General features: G+C 39.9%; 1 protein-coding gene across 3 annotated transcripts in view; it reads left to right on the top strand.

The window, feature by feature from the left end:
* Wdr33 (WD repeat domain 33) overlaps positions 1 to 22,246 on the top strand; it is a 100,014-nt gene that overhangs the window by 24,258 nt on the left and 53,510 nt on the right. For all 3 annotated transcript variants that reach the window (XM_090343020.1, XM_090343019.1, XM_090343021.1), the window contains 6 exons: positions 3,000 to 3,226; positions 8,323 to 8,391; positions 9,207 to 9,311; positions 11,556 to 11,651; positions 11,758 to 11,909; positions 13,548 to 13,645. In XM_090343020.1, coding sequence (XP_090199146.1) covers positions 3,023 to 3,226; positions 8,323 to 8,391; positions 9,207 to 9,311; positions 11,556 to 11,651; positions 11,758 to 11,909; positions 13,548 to 13,645 — 724 coding nt within the window. In that variant the 5' untranslated portion in view covers positions 3,000 to 3,022. The remainder of the gene's footprint in view (positions 1 to 2,999; positions 3,227 to 8,322; positions 8,392 to 9,206; positions 9,312 to 11,555; positions 11,652 to 11,757; positions 11,910 to 13,547; positions 13,646 to 22,246) is intronic.

Consider the following 22,246-nt stretch of genomic DNA (forward strand, 5'->3'; position numbering starts at 1 on the left):
AAATAGTTGTGTGAGTTGGTGAGGTTTTTCTCTGTCTTTAATTTTGTGCAACTGTATCTCACAAAAACACAATAGAAATAAATACACTTGATTCATATGACAAAGTAGGTGTAGCAAAGTGGACTGACTTGGTGAATAAATGAAAACTTGAATGTTTAGTATGTGTTTACAGAGTTTTATATATTTAAGAATGTAAAGTAAGCACTTGATGCAAAATTGCTCATGAAGATTTGTGTGTAGGAAAAAGACAAAGTAAATCAGCTGTCTCTCATCATATTCCCTCTCCTTCTTGTTTTTTTCATTGGTCATGGAGCGTAAACTCTGGTCCTGGGCATTATCCCTGAGCTCTTCAGTTTAGGACTACCACCCTACCCTTTCAGCTCCAGCACTACTTCTGGTTTTCTGGTGGTTAACTAGAGATAAGAATCTCATGGGCTTTGGACTTTAGTGCCCTCCTGGCTTTGAATCTAGATCCTCAGATCTCAGCCTTCTGAATAGCTGGCTTATAGGCATGAGCTACCTCCCTGGTTCTCTCCCCTTCTTTTTTGTGGGTCATGGGGCTTGATCTCCACTTGAGCACTGTCCCTGAGCTCTTCAGCTCAAGGCTACCACCCTATCCTTGAGCCAAGGCCCACTGCCCATTTTTTCTAGAGGTTAATTGAAGATAAGAGGCTCAGGTCCTTTTGTGCCCTGGCTGGCTTTGAACCTTGATCCTCAGATCTCAGCCTCATAAGTAGCTCTGATTACCAGCTTGGTTAGCTGCCCTCCCGGCTCCCCCTCTTATCCCCTTCTTAAGACAATTTCAGCAGGTTTCTTTTTCTTTTGCCACTCCTGGGGCTTGAACTCAGGGCTTGGGCACTTTCCCTGAGCTTCTTTTGCTCAAGACTAGCATTCTACCAGTTGAGCCACAGTACCACTTTCGGATCTTTCTGTTTTATGTGGTATTGAGGAATTGAACCCAGGGTTTCATGTATTCTAGACTCTACCACGAAGCCACATTCCTACCCCTATATTATAGTGGTTTTTTTTTTTTTTTTTTTTTTTTTTTTTGCCAGTCACAGGAATTGAACTCAGGGCCTGAGTATTGTCCTTGGACTTTCTCAAGGCTACAGCTCTACCACTTGAGGCACAGCACCACTTTCCAGCTTTTTGTATGTATGTGGTCCCGAGGAATTGAACCAGGGTCTTTGCGCGCACTAGGCCAAACTCCCTTATATTATGTTGTATTCAGAATAATCTTCTCTCTATTGTCCCTCCTCCCATATTTAGCTTTCATATTCCTTGTGCCTTTTTCAAACACAATTACATTGTAATTTGATGTTATTTGTCAGCCATCTTTCTTTTCCTCTCTCCTACACTTCATTTCCATAATCCTATAGTTCATCAAAAAAACAAAGGAAAGTTTTTCTTCCTTTTTTTTTTTTTTTTTTTGTGGATCATGGGGCTTGAACTCAGGCCTGTGCTGTCTACCACACTACCCTTGAGTCATGCCCTACTTCCCGTTTAGTAGAGGTTAATTGGAGTTTCAGTTCCTTTTGTGCCTGGGCTGGCTTTGAACCTTGATCCACAGATCTCTGAGTAGGTAAGATTACAGGTGTGAGCCACAGTGCTGTCTTCCTGTGTTTTTTAATGAGAGAGAGAGAGAGAGAGAGAGAGAGAGAGAGAGAGAGAGAGAGAGAGAGAATGAGAATGTATATGTATGTATGTATATATGCACATATATTTTTAAGTACTTTTCTGGTTCTGATGGTTCCTACCTGTAATTCTAGCTACTTAGAAAACTAATTGTTGGGGTCACAGCTCAGGCAGAGCAGTTTGAAAGACTGCTTCTCAATGAATGATGAGTTGGACACTGCACACCATGGATACTGCAGACTTGGTATTGTAGCTATTGGGAACTTAACGTAGGTGGGTTTAGCGAACCAGCATATCTTGGAAATAGTGAGCAAAATTCGGGCTGGTGGCATGGCAGTAGTAAGAGTGCATGCTTTGCGATCTCTGAGAAGTAAATTTAAGAAAATCTCACTACTGCCAAAGAAAATGCGTTCTTTTACATTTTTAAGTTAAAAATGGTTTTACTCTGTATAATATAAAAATAATGACTTTAGAATCATGTATATTTGACTATGTGTATAGCTACTCATTGAAATCATTTGTATATGTTTCTGAGCTAAGTCCTCCCCCTCCCCACATACTGGATAAACAAAAACAAAAAGCATACTTACAATATTAGCAGATAAATTTAAGTGTAGAACATTGACGATGATAAACTTTAAGATCTTGCTTTTTTGGAGGGGCGGTGGGAGAGGGAGGTGCCAGTTCTAGGGCTTGAACTCAGCCAGCCTCTTAATCTTGCTTGGCTTCTCCCATTGAAGGCTGTCATTCTACTACTTCGGCCTTGAGTCCACTCTTTTTTTTTTTGGTGGGTCATGAGGCTTGAATTCTGGGCCTGGGTGCTGTTTCTGAGTTCTTCAGCTCAAGCCTACTGCCCTACCCCTGGAGCCACAGCCCCACTTCCAGTTTTCTAGTGATTAATTGGAGATAAAAGTCTCAAATTCTTTAGTGCCTGGGCTGGCTTTGAACCTCAATCCTCAGATCTCAGCCTCCTGAGTAGCTAAAATCAAAGGCATGGCTATATTTGCTTATTCTTACACACACACACACACACGCACACACACACACACGCGCGCGCGCACGTGTGCAATCTCAAACTCTTGTAGAATCCTGCTGTTTTATAAGAAATGCCTTTTAATAATACTTATGCTCTGAGTTAGCACTTTTCAAATTTCTTTTTCTTGTTTTGATGCTGGGGATTGGACCTGGTGCCTCATGTATCCTAAATGAGCTCTGTAACATTGAGTCTACAACCCCAGCCTTTGTAGTTGATTCTGTAAGTATCATGAGTGTAAGATAGAAGCACTGCATATAAATAAAAAAAAGATCATTGGTAATTTTATAGTGCTGAGATTTGTGATGAAAATACTTCTTTCTTCTCCTAGTGCTCTAGAAGGAAAACATCACGATGGCTACAGAAATTGGCTCTCCTCCACGATTTTTCCATATGCCAAGATTCCAGCACCAAGCACCTCGACAACTGTTTTATAAGCGACCTGATTTTGCACAGCAGCAAGCAATGCAGCAGCTTACGTTTGATGGGAAGCGAATGAGAAAAGCTGTAAACCGAAAAACCATAGACTACAATCCATCTGTAATTAAGTATCTGGAGGTAAGTTTAGTTAACATATTTCAGATAATATGTTTGTTCTGTTTTTGTTTTGTTTTATTTTGCTAGTTGGGCTTTAACTTCAGGGTCTGTGCACTGTCCTTTGACACTTTGTTCAATGCTAGTGCTTGCCACCTGAGCCACAGCCTTTTCTGTGTATGTGGTATGGAGGAATCGAAGCCAGAGCCTGGTGCATGCAAGGCAAGCACTCTACCAAGTTTTTTTTTTGGGGGGGGGGGGGGGCGGGCATGGGGCCTGAACTCTGGGCCTGAGCGCTGTCCTTGAGTTCTTCAGCTCAAGCCTACTGCCCTACACCTTGAGCCACAGCCCCACTTCTCATTTTCTAGTGATTAATTGGAGATAAGAGTCTCCTGGTCTTTAGTGCCTGGGCTGGCTTAACCCCTATCCTCAGATCTCAGCGTCCTGAGTAACTGGGATTACAGCCGTGAGCCGTTTCTGGCTTGTATGTCATAGGTACATGTTAATGTATGTAATAAAACATATGCCTGTAGAGTATATAGCCCATCATATATTTTTATGTCTATGTAGTTATGTTTCTATCTCCAAGACCATGTTCATAACATTGAGTACCCAAATATTGAGTCATTGCTCTTGTACTGTTTGGATCTAATAGCCACATATTAAGGATACCATGCACCTTTTCTTTTGGTCTCACTCAACATGATTCCTTCTAGTTTCATCCACTTTCCAGTGAATTTCATTATTTTATCTTGTCTGTTGGCTATGTAGAATTCTTTTTTTTTTTTTTTTTTGCCAGTCTTGGGCTTGGGCTCAGGGCTTGAGCACTGTCCTTGGACTTTCTCAAGGCTAGCACTCTACCACTTGAGCCTCAGCACCACTTCTGGCTTTTTGCTATGTATGTGGGGTACCGAGGAATCGAACCCAGGTCTTCGTGCATGCTAGGCAAGCACTCTACCATTAGGCCAAACTCCCGGCCCCCCGGCTATGTAGAATTCTATTGTGTATATATACCACATTTTTTGTATCCATTCATCTGCAGTAGGACATCTGGGTTGTTTCCATTGCTTGGCTATTGTGAATAGTGCACAGATGAACATAGCTCTGCAGGTATCCTTATCATATCCTGGGTTATGATGCTCAGGATAGATGCCCAGGAGTGGTATGGCAGGACTGTAGGGAAGGTCTACTTTCAGTTCTTTAAGAAACCTCCAAACCGCTTTCCAGAGTGGCTGAACTAGTTTACATACCCGCCAGCAGTGCAGTAGGATTCCTCTTTCTCCAAAACCCCACCAGCATTCATTGTTGTCTGAGTTCAGAATATCGGGCATTCTAATTGAGTTAAGGTGGTATCTTAGGGTTGTTTATTTGCATTTCCTTTATGGACATGGATGATGAGCATTTTCTCATGTTTTTCTGCCACTTTAGCCTCTTTAGATAAGTCTCTCTTTTGTTCCCTTAACCATTTAGTGATTGGTTTGTTGGGTTTGGGGGGGATTAGTTTCTCAAGTTCCTTGTAGATATGGCTCTGTTCTTTTTTAATAGAACAAACTAAGAACCTCACACATGATAAACTTGAGCTCCACCCACTCAGCTTTTTAAAATATTTTTGGAGGTCTTAGAGCTTGAACTCTGGGTCTGGGCACTGTCCTTGAGCTTTGCTCAAGGCTAGCACTCTGCTACTTGAGCCACAGTGCCACTTCTAGCTTTTTTTGGGGGGGTGGAGGGTCATGGGACTCGAACTTGTCCTGGGTGCTGTCCCTGAGCTCTTCAGTCAAGGCCACAACTCTGCCTTTCAGCCAAGCCCCACTTCCCATTTTGTAGAGTTAATAGGAGAGTTTCAGGTACTTTTGTACTGAGGGTAGCTTTGAACCTTGATCCTCAGATCTCAGCCTCCTGAGTAGCTAGGATTACAAGTGTGAGCCACCACGCTGGCTACTTCCATTTTTTTCTGTTACTTAGAAATTGAACCTAAAGCTCTATGCTTGCTAGGCAAGTACTCTACTACTAAGCCACATTCCCAACCCTGTGTTTTGTTTTTGAGGTAGAATCTCATGAACTTTGTCCTAAGTGGCTTTGGAATTTGAGGTTCTCCCCACCCCTCCCTCCCTCCCTCCCTCCCTTCCTCCCCTCCCTCTCCCTCTCACCTCTCCTTCCCTCCCCTCCCTCTCCCTCTCACCTCTCCTTCCCTCCCCTCCCTCTCCCTCTCACCTCTCCTTCCCTCCCACCTCTCCCCCTCTCCCTCCTCTCCCTCCTCTCCCTCCTCTCTACTCTCTCTACCCTCTCTACCCTCCCTCTGTGTCATGGTAGTAGAATTCTGGGCTTAGGCCTTATCCCTGACTTCTTCAGCTCAAGACTACTTACTTCCCTACTCCTTGAGCCATAGAGCCACTTCTGGTTTTCTGGATGCTAATTGTTGATAAGAGTCTCCTGGACTTTAGTGCCCTGGCTGGTTTTGAACTGTCATCCTCAGATCTTAGCCTGTGAGTGGCTAGGATTACAGGTGTGAGCTACAGGGCCCTGGTTAATTTGAGATCTCTTATACTGCTTTTTTTTTTTTTTTTTTTTGGCCAGTTCTGCTTAGGTTCTGAGCATGGTCTTTGGGCTTTCCTCAAGGCTAGTGCTTGAACCACAGCACCATTTCCAGCTTTTTCTATGTATATGGTACGTAGGAATCGAACCTGGGTCTTAGTGCATGCTAGGCAAGCACTGTACCACAAGGCCAAATTTGCAGCCTCTTATACTGCCTTCTGAGTATAGGTGTTTGCCTTTATATCAGGTTTGATAGTTTTCTAAATGAAGGGTATTGAGTATATGTGTATTGCTTAAATTGGTGGAGTTAATTTCAGATGAGGCTATTTAAGCAGGACTGTGTACTTTCTATTTTTCTCTGCATATATAATTTTCTGAGAAATTATAATTGCAGTACTGGAGTTTGGATTTAGGATTTCACACTTACTATCACTTGAGCTGTACCTCTAGCCCATTGCTGACTATTACTGTTATTATTGATGGATTGATTAGTTGGTTGATTGTCAGTCATGGAGCTTGAACTCAGGACTTGGGCACTGTCCTTGAGCTTTCTTTTTTTCGGGGGGGGGGGGGGGGAGTGACAGCTCGTGCTCCACCACTTTGAGCTACAGTACCACTTCCAGTTTTCTGTTGGTTAATTAGAGATAAGAGTATCATGGATTTTCATGCCTGGTCTAACTTTGAACCTTATCCTCAGATCTTGTCCTCCTGAGTAGCTAGGATTACAGGTATGAGCCACTTGTGCCTGGCTTGCTGATTATTATTATTATTATTATTATTATTATTATTATTATTATTTTGCCAGTCCTGGGCTTGAACTCAGGGCCTGAGCACTGTCCTTGGACTTTCTCAAGGCTAGAGCTCTACTGCTTGAGCCTCAGCACCACTTCCGGCTTTTTTCTATGTATGTGGTACTGAGGAATCGAACCTAGGTATTCATGCATGTTAGGCAAGCACTCTACCACTAGGCCAAACTCCCGGTCCTGCTTGCTGATTATTTTTAAGATGGAAGTCTCACTTTCTCTGTGATGCGTGGTTTGTAGTTTCCCCATTGTAGGCTTCCATTAGTTTCTGGACAGACATGTGCCGAGACATGTATCTAGCTTTCCTCTGTTGAGATGGAGTCTTCTTCTGGGTTAAGTAGAGCCACGATACTCCCCATCTCAATCTCCCATGTAGCTGAGGGTGACAGACATGGATATTGCATCCAGCTATGGATTGAAAAGCGTTATGCACCTTTCCATCTGGATTGGCTTGGACCGTGATCCTCCCATTTTCAGTCTAAGCTGGGAGCCAGTGAGCATAGCTGAGAGTTACTGTTTTTGAGATAAAGTTTTGTTATGTTGCTCAGTCTAGCCTTGAACTCTTGGGTTTACTTAAGTGATCATTTTACCTCACCCTCCTGAGTAGTTGATAATTCAGGCAACCCTCATATTGCCTTTGTGAAAAATGATGAAAATCAGACTTCAGTTTAGAAATAGAGAATTTGTTTTAAAGTTCCACAGCAAATTAGAAGAGGGTATTTTAATCCCTAATTTAAGTGTTAGGGTCTTGTTTAATCTATATTCTATGTGAAATCATAAAAGACTACCAGCATAGCAATATTTCTGTTAGATAGTGGTGCTGGGAACATTGATTCTACCATTTCCAAACTCTTAGTGGTAGGAAGCTCTTCAGTCTGGGAAAAAATTCTGCTTATTCAAAGACAACTACTACAGCCCTATAGGATGGAAGCAACTCAAGATGGTAAGTAAAGGAATAGGGATCTGTCTCAAATATTCTCAGTATTGTTTCTCTTCTTTTCATTGGTTCTTCCATTCATTGGATTTGTCTATTTTTGTTATCCTAGACCTTTTAGGTCAGAATCTGTTGGTACTTAGGCCTGATTAGAGTCTTGTTTGCACATGATAGTTAGAAATAAGAGCAAATTGAGATTGTCCTAGAAATTTCAGTTGTGAAACCAGAGTAAAACGCTAGGAGGATATGGAAAGAATCAAGAAAGCCAAACAAGCTGGATGCTGATGCTCATGTCTGTAATCTTAGCTATTCAGGATGAGATCTCAGGATCATAGTTTAAAGCCAACGTAGGCAGGAAGTCCCTGAAACTCTTATTTCCAGTTAACCACCAGAAAACCAACTGTGGCTCAAGGTGGCAAAATAACTCAAGGACAGCGCTCAGTCTCTTTAAGTTCAAGCCCCAGGTCCAATACTTCCCCCACTCCCCCCAAAAAAAGAAAAGAAAGAAAGATATAAGGAAGATATAAAGAAATGCTTTGTGCAAAGGGTTTTGGAGGAATTCAGAATGCCTGTGTACTCTCTTCCTTGTTACTTTTATTAAAGTGTGGTTGGTGAGAATGTTTTGGGTCAACTGTATTTTCTGTGAGTAGAGTGGAGGCAAATAATGAAGGGGGGAGATTCTAAGCAATATCAGTAGGAAAATAGAAATTATTGTTAAGAACTGGAATTAGTTTTAGAAAACAATCTTTTTGAATCTCATTTTCTTCTATGTACCTTATGTTTTGTTAATAACTTAATTTCACACTGATTAAACTGTACACTCATTAATTAATTGATTTATCTTTTAACAGAATAGAATATGGCAAAGAGACCAGAGAGATATGCGGGCTATTCAGCCTGATGCAGGTTATTATAACGATGTAAGTACAAGTATGTCATACTGTTTTAGTAAATGTCCTCTTGGTTTAATAGTCCTAGAAATAAGTGAATACAAGTTCAAAATGGTCTTTTTTCATTTTGATAACTAAAATATTTCCAGAGTTATAGTGTAGTACAACTTTGAAATATGCAGTAATTTTTCCTTAGACGTTCCTTTTGATCTAATGCTAGTTCAACTTTTTCAATAAACTTTTGTCAAGATACAGATAGAACTACTTAAGTCTTTTAATATGGAAGTTAACTTTATATCTATCTATCTATCTATCTATCTATCTATCTATCTATCTATCTATCTAAGTCATGGGTCTTGAACTTAGCCTGGGTATTGTCCCTGAGTTCTTCAGTTCAAGACTACTGCCCTATCCCTGGAGCCACAACCCCTCCTTTCTAGTGATTAATTGGAGATAAGAGCCTCATGGTCTTTAGTGCCCACATTGGCTTTGAACTGTGATCCTCAGATCTCAGCTTCCTGAGTAGCTAGGATTACAGGTGTGAGTCACTGTGCTCAGCAGGAAAGTTAACTTTAAACATGGCTTATTGTGAACATGTTTCTTTGTATTGAATTCAGAAGTAATTAATGAAATCTGATACTCAGTTTAGAAATTGATTTTTCTTATTTATATAGTAATGTTATTTAAGTCTTTGGTAAGTTTTCATCTCAATTTTAAAGTAATTTTTAAAGAAAGATGTATAGTTCTGAATTTAGATGTTGAAATAATTATCTTGCCATGTTTCTGGCTTCTTCCCTCTTGGGGTTGTCAGGAGCTTTAACAATTCAATTTTCATTTTATTGTAGCTAGTCCCACCTATAGGAATGTTGAGTAACCCTATGAATGCAGTAACAACAAAATTTGTTCGGACATCAACCAATAAAGTAAAGTGTCCAGTATTTGTTGTCAGAGTAAGTATTCGGTTGGGTATTTTTGTGCGGAAAAATGTATCCTGAGTTTGTCTGCAAATGTAATTTTTTTTTGGGGGGGGAGTCCAATGGTGGGACTTGAACATGGGGCCTGGGTGCTGACCTTGAGCTCTTTTGCTCAAGGTGAGTACTCTACCACTTTAGTCACAACTCCACTTCCAGTTTTTGAATAGGTAATTGCAGATAAGAGTCTAATAGGGACTTTTTTGTCTGGGCTGGCTTTGAACTGGGATCTTTAGGTTTCAGCCTCCTGAGTATCTAGAATTACAGGCATGAAGCACTGGAGCTTGGAGTGCGCACGTGTGTACGTGTGTACTTTTCTTTTTTGCTAGCTGTGGGCCTGGGTGTTGTCCCTGAGCTCTTCACCTCAAGGCTAGCACTATACTGCTTGAACCACAGCATCACTTGTGGTTTTCTGGTGGTTTAATGGTTTAATTGGAGATAAGAGTTTCACAGACTTTAGTTCCCAGGCTGATTTTGAATCACCATCCTCTGATCTCAGTCTCCTGAGTAGCTAGGATTACAGGTGCCTGGCTTGGCATAACTTTTTTTTTTTTTTAAATAAAAAATTTCCCCCCCTTTTGTGGGGGTTGTGGGGCTTTCTAGAATTCACAGCATGGGTATTAAACGAGCTTTTTCACTCAGGGCTGGTGCTCCATCACTTCCACTTTGACTTTGGAGTGTTATATTGGAGACAAGACTCTTAGGGATTTTCTACCTGGCTGGTTTTGAAACTCAGTTCTCAGAACTCAGCCTCCCGAGTAGCTAGGATTATAAGTCACCAGTGTACAGCTTGTATTTTAAGTTAAGTCTGACATTGTCCAATAGTCATTATAAGGTCTTAAATCCTTTACTCATTCTTCTGACTTTTTTGAGGACTGCACTGGTTATTTACATTAGTTTACCATATAACCTTAAAGAAATGAGATCTTTACATATTTTGTTTGAAATGATTATTGAGTAGGTGTGTACTTTTATGTACTTTTTTTGGTTGGTGGGGGTCAATTGTGGGGCTTGAACTCTGGGCCTTGTCCCTGAGCTCTTCAGTTCAAGGCTACTGTCCTGTCCCTTTAGCCACAGCGCCATTTCTAGTTATCTAGTGGTTAATTGGAGATGAGTCTCACGGACTTTTGTTCCTGGGCTGGCTGTGAACCACGATCTTCAGATCTCAGCCTCCTGAGTAGCTAGGTGTGTGCAACTATGTCTGTTTGGTTTTTTTTTTTTTTTTTTTTGGCCAGTCCTGGACTTTGAGCTCAGGGCCTGAGCACTGGCTTTGGGCTTTCTCAAGGGTAGGGTGCTACCACTTGAGCCACAGCATCATTTCTGGCTTTTTTCTATGTATATGGTACTGAGGAATCGAACCCAGGTCTTCGTGCATACTAGGCAAGCACGTGGCCAAACTCCTGGCCACTGCCTGGCTGGCTGGCTGGCTGGCTGGCTGGCTGGCTGGCTTATTTATTTATTTATTTATTTATTTCTTGCTTGCTTGCTTGCTTGCCAGTCCTGGGGACTGAACTCAGAGCCTGAGCACTGTCCTTGGGCTTTCCTCAAGGTTAGTGTTCTACCACTTGAGCCACAGAACCAGTTCTGGCCTTTTCTGTGTATGTGGTACCAAGGAATCAAACCCGGGTCTTCGTGCATGCTAGGCAAGCGCTCTACCGCTAGGCCAAACTCCCGGCCCTATACCTGGTTTTTATGTACTTTTTTTTTTTTGGCCAGTCCTGGGCTTGAGTTCAATGCCTGAGCACTGTCCTTGGACACTCCCAGTCTGCTTTTGTGTACTTTAACAGAAAATTAGTTAATGACCGGGTGTATGGCCTAGTGGTAAAGGGCGAAGACCGGGGTTTGAATCCTCGATACCATATACACAGAAAAAGCGGGACATCACTCAGTGGCTCAAGGGGTAGAGCTCTAGCCTTGAGAATGCCCAAAGGCAGTGCCAGGCCTGAGTTTAAGCCCCAGGACTGGCAGAAAAAAAAAAAGAAAACAAAAGAAAAAGGAAGAAAAGAAAGTGAGTTTATGGGGTAGAGCACTAGTGCCTTCCCTCTGTTGTGTTGTGTTCTTTTCTGAGAAAAAAATTAATTATAGAACTGAGCTATATTTTTAAGTTAGTATTGTCTTCTTAATGACTCTTGGATATTGTATAGTAGTAACTTGGTGAATGTTTTCAGAATTGATTAAGTCAGAGGACTGTGCCCTGTGTAACTTGTCCTTTTCTTTATTCAGTGGACTCCAGAAGGAAGGCGCTTGGTCACTGGAGCTTCTAGTGGAGAGTTCACCTTGTGGAATGGACTCACTTTCAATTTTGAAACCATTTTGCAGGTAATAGTAAATAATCCTGTTTATTGCTGTGGGTTTATATAGGCTCCTGTAACTGAATCATGTGTTCTTTGAGTTAATACCTTACAAAAGTTTTCTGTTTTCCTAGGCTCATGATAGCCCAGTGAGGGCCATGACTTGGTCACATAATGACATGTGGATGTTGACAGCTGACCACGGAGGATACGTGAAGTACTGGCAGTCGAACATGAACAACGTCAAGATGTTCCAGGCACATAAGGAGGCGATTAGAGAGGCCAGGTTTATACACAATATACCATTTTCTGTAGTCCCTATTGTCATGGTTAAACTATTCTCTAAGTGTACTCTGGGTGCAGAGATGCATGGGCTCTGTCAGGTTCTGGGAAGCTTTCTGCACCCTATAAACACGGTATTTTTCTTTGTTTTCACACATTCACCATTTTACTGGCCCCTTTCTGAAGTAGTGTGTTCCGGGTATCAGCCTTTGCAATGTGTTAGAGATGTATTGTCTGCCACATTTTGCACTGGTTTTCTCTTTATATTTATGGTTAATAATGTATATACGTTACTACTTTTTTATCTACTGTGTAAGACAAGAATATTTTATTCTAAATAAAGCATTCAGTCTTTAATTATACAACTGAATAAAATCTAAAGCCTACAGAAAACACTTCAGAATGCACACAAAATACAAGGGAAGAAAAGGCTTAAGTGAAGACCTGGTTGGCTTGGTTATGCCATGACTTCAAAAAGAAAATATAGGACCTGAAACCCTCACAAATAACTCCCTGGATGTGGCAAACATTAACGGATTATTGAATGATTGAATGGGTTCTACATGCTTTCCAGCTGTAAGCAGACCTTTGTCAAGAAGACTGATTCACGGTTGATAATATCCGTTATGCACATGTATAATAAGTGGAGTTGAAATATTTTCAGTGAGTTGTATGTTTTTACATATCAATGAGATATGCATAGTCAACTGGGGATAAGTTACAAGAACAATCCTGAAGAATTGCTACAGCCTCAGAATAAAGCGAAGCAGCGTTCTTTAAGGTTGTGCCACCCATGTGTGGGAGGTTGTCTCTAGAAATACTGTTCACTAAAGTCACTTGTTTCTTTCACAATCAACAGAAACTGTTGGATATATGTGCTTCTGCTAATTTATGGACTTGGCCATATTGCCCTACTCTACTTTTTTTTTTTTTTTTTTGGTCTTTTTGTCTTTTTTCAAAGTTGGTTTGTACTTAGTCATAAGTTCAAAAGTTCAAGGGCGTTTTTACAGTTAAATGAAAAACTTGATAGTCTTTCACTGCTGGGAAGGAAAAAAAGGCTCTCACTTTTGGCTTTGAACATAATTCAAAACATCCATATTTTAGTTTTCTTCAGTAGCTACATTCATGGGATAGTTTCATAGCAGGAAGAAGATGTGAAAATTTCCCACAGAATTTTTGAATGAATGGAAACATTGTATATAAAGATGTTTAGGAATCACTCTTACTGCCTGCTTAAAATGCTTTGGCTTATATTGCATGTAACTTGAGGCAGAAAACAATGATTTTTTTTTTTTGAACAGTATCCATTTCTGGATTGTTGCAAAAATAGAATTCATTTTGTTTCAACAATACTAACAGCTCTCATTGTTTTACTGGTCTGATCGGAACACTACTGAAAGTAGCATAGGTAGTTTTAGTATTTATGCTCACAAAGATAAACAACTACTCTGTAGAAATCTTCTTTTGGTGAGATGCTTGTGTTAGCTGACAACAGTCATTCTTTTTAAGGGCTCCTTCAACTGGATACTTTCCTCTCCTGTTTATAATGCAGCACAGTGTTTTTATTTTTCCCTGTCTGAGAAGAACAGATAATCTGTTAAATGCTGACTTCTTTCCCCTACTGTGTGTCTTCATGTAACAGTTTCTCACCCACGGATAATAAATTTGCTACATGCTCTGATGACGGCACTGTTAGAATCTGGGACTTTCTTCGTTGCCATGAGGAAAGAATTCTCCGAGGTATGTGTACTAACAGTACTGATTGGAATATTTAAATAGGAAAGGCATTTGTGGTTAAATCATCATAATACCACAATACTGGCTTACATCCCCATTCAAATTTTTTACCTACACATCATCTCTAGGAGACTCTCTTTTGAAGAAGCAAAGAATGTAGTTCACAATCATTTTGTAGAATTTACTACTAATACTATCTTTCAGTGCTTAGCTATAAATTAAATACAACAGTTCCTTTCCCCTTACTTGCTTGTTTTATGGATCTCTTAGGGCAATACTCCTTCTCCTGTTTTATTCTCAAGATACCTTTCCTACTGGGCTCTGGTAGCTTATGCCTGTAAGCATAACTACTCTAGAGGCTGAGATCTGAGGATCAGGGTTCAAAGCGATCTTGGCAGGAAAAGTCCTTGAGTCTTTGATCTCCAGTTCACCACCAGAAAACTGGAAGTGGAGCTATGACTCAAAGTGGTAGAGTGCTTAGCCTTGAGCATAAGAGCTCAGGGACAGTGCCCAGGTCTAGAGTTCAAGCTCTGTAAATGATTTAAAAAGGGGGGGGGTAGCCTTTCCCAATAAATTTGACCCTTCATAATTCATTTAGCTAACTTACATTCTTTTGCCAATCCTTTTATGTACAATAACTGACAAAATAAGGTACTAATAGCTATTTTTCCTCAGTGTTACATTTCTAAAAGCAATTTGATTTTCATTGTACCACACTTGTATTATGTGGCCCATATGTAGTTTGAGGATGATTACTTGTTTTATTGATATCATAATTATAAATAAACCTATGAATTATCCCTACCCTAAAAAGAAAATTCTTGAAGTATTTTAGGTTATTTGTTTAGATAATTAGGCTTTAAAAATAGGCTATTAAAATATTGACAAGATACCAACAATATTTGTGTGAACAGTAGTTAGAAGTTTGGGACTTAGCTATGTGCTATGTATATGCAAATGTAAGCATCACAACAAAAACATTTCCAAGCTGCTTTTGAAAAAATGTATTAGGAATATAGGATATTTATAGTAGTTATATGTATACTATATATATTAATATAGTATATATTAGGAATATAGTATTCCTAAGTGCTTAACTTGGGCCATATTGGTTTAATAAACAGAACAGTACTTTCATACATATGGTTCCAGTATACCACAGAAGTAATACACATTCATCTGACATACACATTCAGGGTGGGAGGGAGAATGGGCATACAGATAACAGATGTGTAGAAATTACTATGCAAGTGACAGGCAGGGGACATGTCTTTGTAGTAGAAAACCTGTGTGAAATGTGAGACGTTCTAAGTTCAAACCTAGTACTTGGGGGAAAAAAAGTGAGAGAAATAAAGTTTGTTACAATTTTACATATTGTAATCCATATTTCAACTCAGTATCTTTCTATTTTCCTGAACATTCTTACCCCACATTTTGTTTGGGTTCTTCTGCAGTCTTCCAATACTGTGGCTAGTGAAAGGATATAATACCTGTCATATGAAGGTAATATATTCACCGTGAAAGTTCTAATTTTGTTAGCCTTAGCACAGATGGAAAGATGAGCACCTTGACCAGATAGTTTTATGGGATACATTCAAAATAGAATAGATTCAAGGGACAGGGCAGTAACCTTGAGCTGAACAACTCAGGGACTGCCCAGGCCCAGAATTCAAGCCTCATGAACCCCCCAAAAATATTATATGATAACATTTTTGATCATTTTTTTCCAATGCATGAATTCCATTATTTAGCTCTTCAGTTTTGGTAATGTTTTTGTTTGTTTGTTCATTTAATTTCTGTTGGTCCTGTGGATACAGTTCAGAGTCTGAGTGCTATACCTGAACTCAAGGCTACCATTTATTCTACCAGTTGAGCCACGGCTCTTTGGGGCTTTTTGGTAGTTAATTGGACGTAAGACTTTCACAGACTTTCCTACCAAGGCTGGCTTTGACCTGTGATCCTTAGATCTCAGCCCCCTGTGTAGCTAGGATAACAGGTTTGGGCCACCAGTGCCTGGTTTGAAAATGTTTTTTTTTTTTTTGCTAGTCCTGGGCTTGGGCTCAGGGCTTGAGCACTGTCCTTGGACTTTCTCAAGGCTAGCACTCTACCACTTGAGCCTCAGCACCACTTCCGGCTTTTTGCTATGTATGTGGTACCGAGGAATCGAACCCGGGTCTTCGTGCTTGCTAGGCAAGCACTCTAGCACTAGGCCAAACTCCCGGCCCTTGCTTTATATTTTTAATGTTTTCTTAGTACTTAGTATATGAGATAAATATGACTATATTAAACTAAGCTGTTGTATAAGCAGTCATACTAAGAGCAACTGTCATGTGGTACATAAGTTGTTAGATTCCATTTACTCATTTTCTCATTCTTTTCTACATTTCTTGAAAGTGAATGATCTCTGACTTCTATTTGTAGTTGGGAGTCAAAAAGATAGTTATCTCAGCGATACTGTGAAATTGGTCATATAAAATCAGAAGAGACTACTCAGAGAATGAAAATTGGATCCAAAGTCAAACCTCTAAAGTGTCTTTTGTTCTATCTTCATTCAGGCCTATACTTGTATAGCCCACATAGACTCTAGCACCTGCAGGAAATTATACTCCTTTGTATTGTTCGTATTGTGCATCACATCTTTTTTTTTTTTTTTTGCCAGTTCTGGGCTTGAGCTCAGGGCCTGAGCGCTCTCCTTGGACTTTCTTAAGGTTAGAGCTCTACCATTGAGCCTCAGCACCACTTCCAGCTTTTTTTTTATGTATGTGGTACCGAGGAATCGAACCCGGGTCTTTGTGCATGCTAGGCAAGCAGTCTTCCACTAGGCCAAACTCCTGGCCCCTCACATCTTTACTTTTGAGTTTAAGCAGTAAGATCCACGAACACTCTAGGCAATGAGTTTGTGATCATAGTCTACTTCTTTATCACATGTTTCTTTACTATCTGTTACTAGCTAGTGTTCTCATAAAGAATTAGTTGTTGCTGGGTAAGGTGGCTCACGCCTATAATCCTAGCTACTCAGGAGGCTGGATCTGAGGATCAAGGTTCAAAGCCAGCCCAGGCACTAAAGTCTGAGATTCTTCTATCTCCAATTAACCACCCAAAGACCAGACATGGTGCACTGTGGTTCAAGGGATAGGGCAGTAGCTTTGGGCAGAAGAGCTCAGGGATGGCACCCAGGCCCAGAGGTCAAGTCCCACATCTGACCAAAAACAAAAATTCTTTTCAGGGTTTTGACAGCTCCTTTATACCAGTAATTTGGTATCTACAACTTGTTTTTTTCCTTTTTTTTTTTGCCAGTCCTGGGCTTGAGCTCAGGGCCTGAGCACTGTCCTTGGACTTTCTCAAGGCTAGCACTCTACCACTTGAGCCTCAGCACCACTTCCAGCTTTTTTCGATGCATGTGGGACCGAGGAATCGAACCCGGGTCTTCATGCATGCTAGGCAAGCACTTTAACCACTAGGCAAAATTCCTTATATAATATAAAAAAAATAAACAGTAGGGGCCAGGAGTTTGGCCTAGTGGTTAAAGTGCTTGCCTAGCATGCACGAAGATCTGGGTTCGATTCCTTGGTACACATATATAGAAAAAACTGGAAGTGGTGCTGAGGCTCAAGTGGTAGAGTGCTAGCTTTGAGAAAGTCCAAAGACAGTGCTCAGGCCCTGAGCTCAAGCCCAGGACTGGCCAAAAAAAAAAAAAAAAAAGTAAATTATAAATAATCATGATAAATAATAAATGCTGGGTGCTAGTGGCTTGTGTCTGTAACCCTGCCTACTCAAGAAATTGAGATCTGTGGATCACAGTGTAAAGCCAGCCCAGGCAGGAAAGTCTGTGAGAAAGTCATTTACCTAACTTTAATTAGCCATCAGAAAACTGTAAGTGGTGCTGTGGCTCAAAGCAGCAGAGTGCTAGCCATGAGTAAAGGACTCATGAACAGTGCCCAAGTTCTTAGTTCATGCCTTGTGACTGACAAAAAACAGCAACACCAAAGGGGTATCGATGTGTGAGAAATGATGCACCTTCTGTCTGGCGAATATAACTGTAACCCCTTTATACATTAAAATAAAATAAATTAAAAAAAAAAAGCCTAACTAGCAACTTTACATGTTCCCTCTCCCTATGTGAAATCTCTTCTTTATGTCAGTCCATAAATATTCAAATGAGGCAGGTACATCTTTTCTATGTAGTCTTTTAGCTTTTAGGTGTTCAGTGAGTGATTCGGTGCAGAAAGCATATTTCATATTGTAGTTTTAACGGAGAGCCTCATGTTTTCTAGGTATTTCTACCTGAGCCACACTCCTAGCCTTTCTGCTTTTATTTTATTTTATTTTATTTTATTTTTTATGGGTCATGGGTCTTGAACTTGGTCTGGGTGCTGTCCCTGAGTTCTTCAGCTCAAGGCTACAGCCCTACCCTTGAACCAAGCTCCCCTTCATGTTTTTTAGAGGTTTAGAGCTCCTGGCCTTACTTTGATGGTTTTGAATGTATGTTTTGAATGTATGACACAACCACAAGAATATTAAGCCACAGTGAACCATTCAAACACCATGTAGATTATAAAGTATATACTAGGTTATGTATAGGCTGGGAGTTTGGCCTAGTGTTAAGAGTGCTTGCCTAACATGCATAAAGACCTGGGTTCAATTCCTTGGTACCATATACATAGGAAAAAAAGCTGGAGGTGGTGTTGTGGCTCAAGTGGTAGAGCTCTAGCCTTGAGAAAAAAAGCCCAAGGACAATGCTCAGGCCCTGAGTTTAATCCCCCAGATTGGTTAAAAAAGAAAAGAAAAGTACATACTAGGTTATGTAAATGAAAGGAGTTATATTGACATCTATTCAGGAGGTAGAGTCTAAGGCATCTTCCTGTCTAAGATAGCACTACTTACCACTTGTTCTGTTTATGTGCTACTGAGGAATTGAACCCAGGGCTTCATGTATGCTAGGTAAGCATTCTACCACTAAACCACATTCCCAGCCCTCTCGTCACCTTTACAATTGAAAAAAAAAAAAAAAAAGCTGATACCTGAGGAGGATATAATAGTCATAGTAGATAAGGTCAAAGTATTTTCTGTTCACTGCCACAGAGGGTTGTGTTTTCATGCATCATAAATCCCTTCAAAAAGATGTCCTTTTATCATTTCACGCCTTATAGCCTTGGGCCTAGAAGTGCTGTCAGATTATTTATTGCATAAACATGGCTGTAAATGCATTTTGCTTGAAAGTTTTAAATTTGCATCATGTTTATTGTTGCTGTGGACAGTCAATACCAAGGATAGTGTCCTACATAGAATTCTCTGTAATTAACTAGTCTGTTTTTATTTTATTTGAACTCCCCCACCCCTCCATCCTAGGGCTTGAACTCAGGGCCTAGGCACTGTCCTCAAGACTCTTATTACTTAAGGCTAATGCTCTGGCACTTGAGCCACAGTGACATTTCTGGCATTTTCTGAGTATATGGTACCGAGAAATCAAACTGAGGGCTTCCTGTATGTTTGATGAACACTCTTCCACTAAGCTATGCTCCTGGCCCCTTTTATTTTTAGTTCATCCACTAACTCATTTATTTCAAAATAGATGGAAAAATAGATAACCTTAAATTTCCTACATCATTACATAAATTTAACTCTTTTTTTTTTTTTTTTTTAATTTCATTTTAAATGGGGCTTGAACTTGTCTTGAGCTTTTCAGCTCAAGACTGCCACCCTGCCCCGGAGCCAAGCCCCCCTTCCCATTTTTTAGAGGTTAATTGGAGATAAGAGTCTCAGGGTCTTTTGTGCCCAGCTGGCTTTGAACCGTAATCCTCAGATCTCAGCCTCCTGAGTAACAAGGGTTACAGGTGTCAGCTGCCATGCCTAGCAAATTTAACTCTTAAAAAAAAAAGTCATATCCAAAGTAAGTTTTCATTGGATGTTTGTTTTCTGTCAGGTAATTATGCAGGGAATTTTATATTTGAGGTTTTAATCTGAATTAGAAAATTTATTAGAAAGATTTGTTAGAGATTATCCTGAGGTTTGCATGATTGGTGTGAACTCAAGAGGTCTTGTCCTTCTCAAAGATACTTGGATGGAACTTAATTTTTGAAAGTTGTAGATTAGAATGGAGAAAGTGGAAATCAGCAGGAACAGTAAAGAGGTTATTAGTCATACTGGCTAAAAGAGACTCAAGAGGCAGAATAGCTTGTGCATGTTAGTCTGATAGGACAGGCTTAGGAGGTTGAGTCAGGAGGAATCATTTGGGTACTGTAGTTCTGAGGCCTGCAATTCCCAAACTTAACCCAACCCCAAATTCCAGTGCTTAAGAAACAGTTGTAGGTGTTTCTCCATATTTAGAGAATTTTATGTTGAGGTAAAGTTTACCTTGTTTAGGTCTAGAATACAGGGGACAGGAATGTGTAACATAATACTTGGATTTAGTTATATGAAGTTTTTTAAGTTAGTCAGTCTCATTTTTAGATGCATGGTTGGACTGAATAATACTTGAATTAAGTGTTCTATGAACCGTAATTTCATGTTTTAAGGCAGATCTTAAAATCTGGAAGTAAAGTATGTGGACATATTCATTAAAAAGAGGAAATCAGCCAGTCATCAGTGGCTCATGCCTGTAATTCTAACTATTCATAAGGCTGAGATTTGAGGATCTAAGTTCAAAACTAGATGGGACAGAAAATTCTGTGAGACTCTTTATCTCCAATTAAATGTCAAAATGTTGGAAATGGAATGCTAGTCCTGAGTAAAAATGTTCAGAGTACCCAGACCCTGAATTCAAACTCCTGAGCTGGTGCACCTATAAAAAGGTTGGAAGGAGTAAGATAAGATACATATTGTAGGAAATATGGCCCACTTCTGTTTGATGAGAAATTAGATAATATCTATCCTATTTCAAGTAGTAGATGGCAGTTCCTTGAATCCTAATCTTTTTTTTTTTTTTTTTTTTGCCAGTCCTGGGCTTGAGCTCAGGGCCTAAGCACTGTCCTTGGACTTTCTCAAGGCTAGACCTCTACCACTTGAGCCTCAGCACCACTTCTGGCTTTTTTCTATGTATGTGGTACCGAGAAATCGGACCCGAGTCTTCATGCATGCTAGGCAAGCACTTTTAACCACTAGGCCAAACTCCCGGCCCCTTGAATCCTAATCTTAAAACAAATATATATATATATATATATATATATAATCACACACACACACACACACACACACACACACACACACACACTACTTTGTAGTTGTTATATATTAAAGTACACAGGATTTTTTTTTTTTGCCAGCCCTGGGTTGAGCTCAGGGTCTGAGCACTATCCTTCAGCTTTCCCAGGCTAATGCTCTACCATTTGAGCCACAGCACCACTTCCAGCTTTTTCTATGGATATGGTACTGAGGAATTGAACCCTGGGCCTTTTGCTCATGCTTGTCAAAGCTCCCTGCCCTTAAAGTGGTTTTTTATGTAAGTACCTCTAGATAAGATGTAAAGTGTTTCATTACTCTAGACATTTCTTCCTGTCTCTTCTCAACCTTAGGTTAATACAGGATTTTGGTTATATTTTCATTAAATTCTTTTTCTCTGCTTTTTTTCAAGTTGATGATTTTTTTGTGGTTTCTGTTTTCTCAGTTTCCATTGAGTAGAATTGTTTCAATTTCCCTTACTGATTTTCCTATCTCTCTTTTTTTTTCTATCTCTCTTTTTTTAAAAAAACAAAACACTGTGTTATTTTCTGATTAATTTTAGCTGGTAGTGTCCTGCTACAAAATAATCACAATGGAAGTTAATATATTAAGCTCTTGAATGGTGGTTTGTTCATGTAGGAGGGGGTTTTTCAGGGAGCCTAGATTACATAGCAAGACTTCACACACCACCCCCACTGTGAAAAAAAAAGAAAAAGAAAAGGTATATGAAGAGATATTATTTCATATGATGGTAAATATAGGCTTTTGAACTTGGATGACAGTTATATTTTTGAACACTGGATTAAGTTCAGTTTGTTTCCTTATGTATAACATGCTGATTAGTATTAAGTAGTAGCCTCATTGACTTGTGAAAATTTAGCTAATTCTTGAGACACATTTAAACTATTGCTATTTTAGAATTAAAATGGTTATTTCAGAAGTCTATATTCATCCTTTCAGGTCTGTGTGGGGTGGATTGCAGGACCCTTGTTGATACCTAAATTTGTAGAAGCTCATGTCCTTTATATAAAGTGGTGTAGTAGTTACATATAACCTGTCCATATCTTCTCATCTACTTTGTTTCCTTTGGTGACGGGGACCAAACTCAGGCCTTGAATATGCTAAGCATACCCCATCTTTCACCTGTAGTCTTGTTCCTGCATAACTCTCTCTGGATTACTTGTGTTTTTTATTTTTTGTTATTAGTGCTGAGGTCTCAGCTAAATACAGTTGTTATATTGCTCAGGGTAGAAGGACAAGGAAAGAGCATGTGTGTTTATGTTAAAAAATTTCCCAAGTGTGTTTGTCTGAAGTTACAGTTATAGATCATTGACTTTTTAAAATGTTTCCTTTGGGCCGGGTGTGGTGGCTCACGCCTATAATCCTAGCTACTCAGGAGGCTGAGATCTGAGAGTCATGGTTCAAATCCAGCCTGAAGAACAAAAG

This window comes from Megascapheus bottae, chromosome 12 (assembly GCF_031878675.1).
Source record: "Megascapheus bottae isolate mThoBot1 chromosome 12, mThoBot2.hap1, whole genome shotgun sequence".
NCBI classification, from domain to species: domain Eukaryota; kingdom Metazoa; phylum Chordata; class Mammalia; order Rodentia; family Geomyidae; genus Megascapheus; species Megascapheus bottae.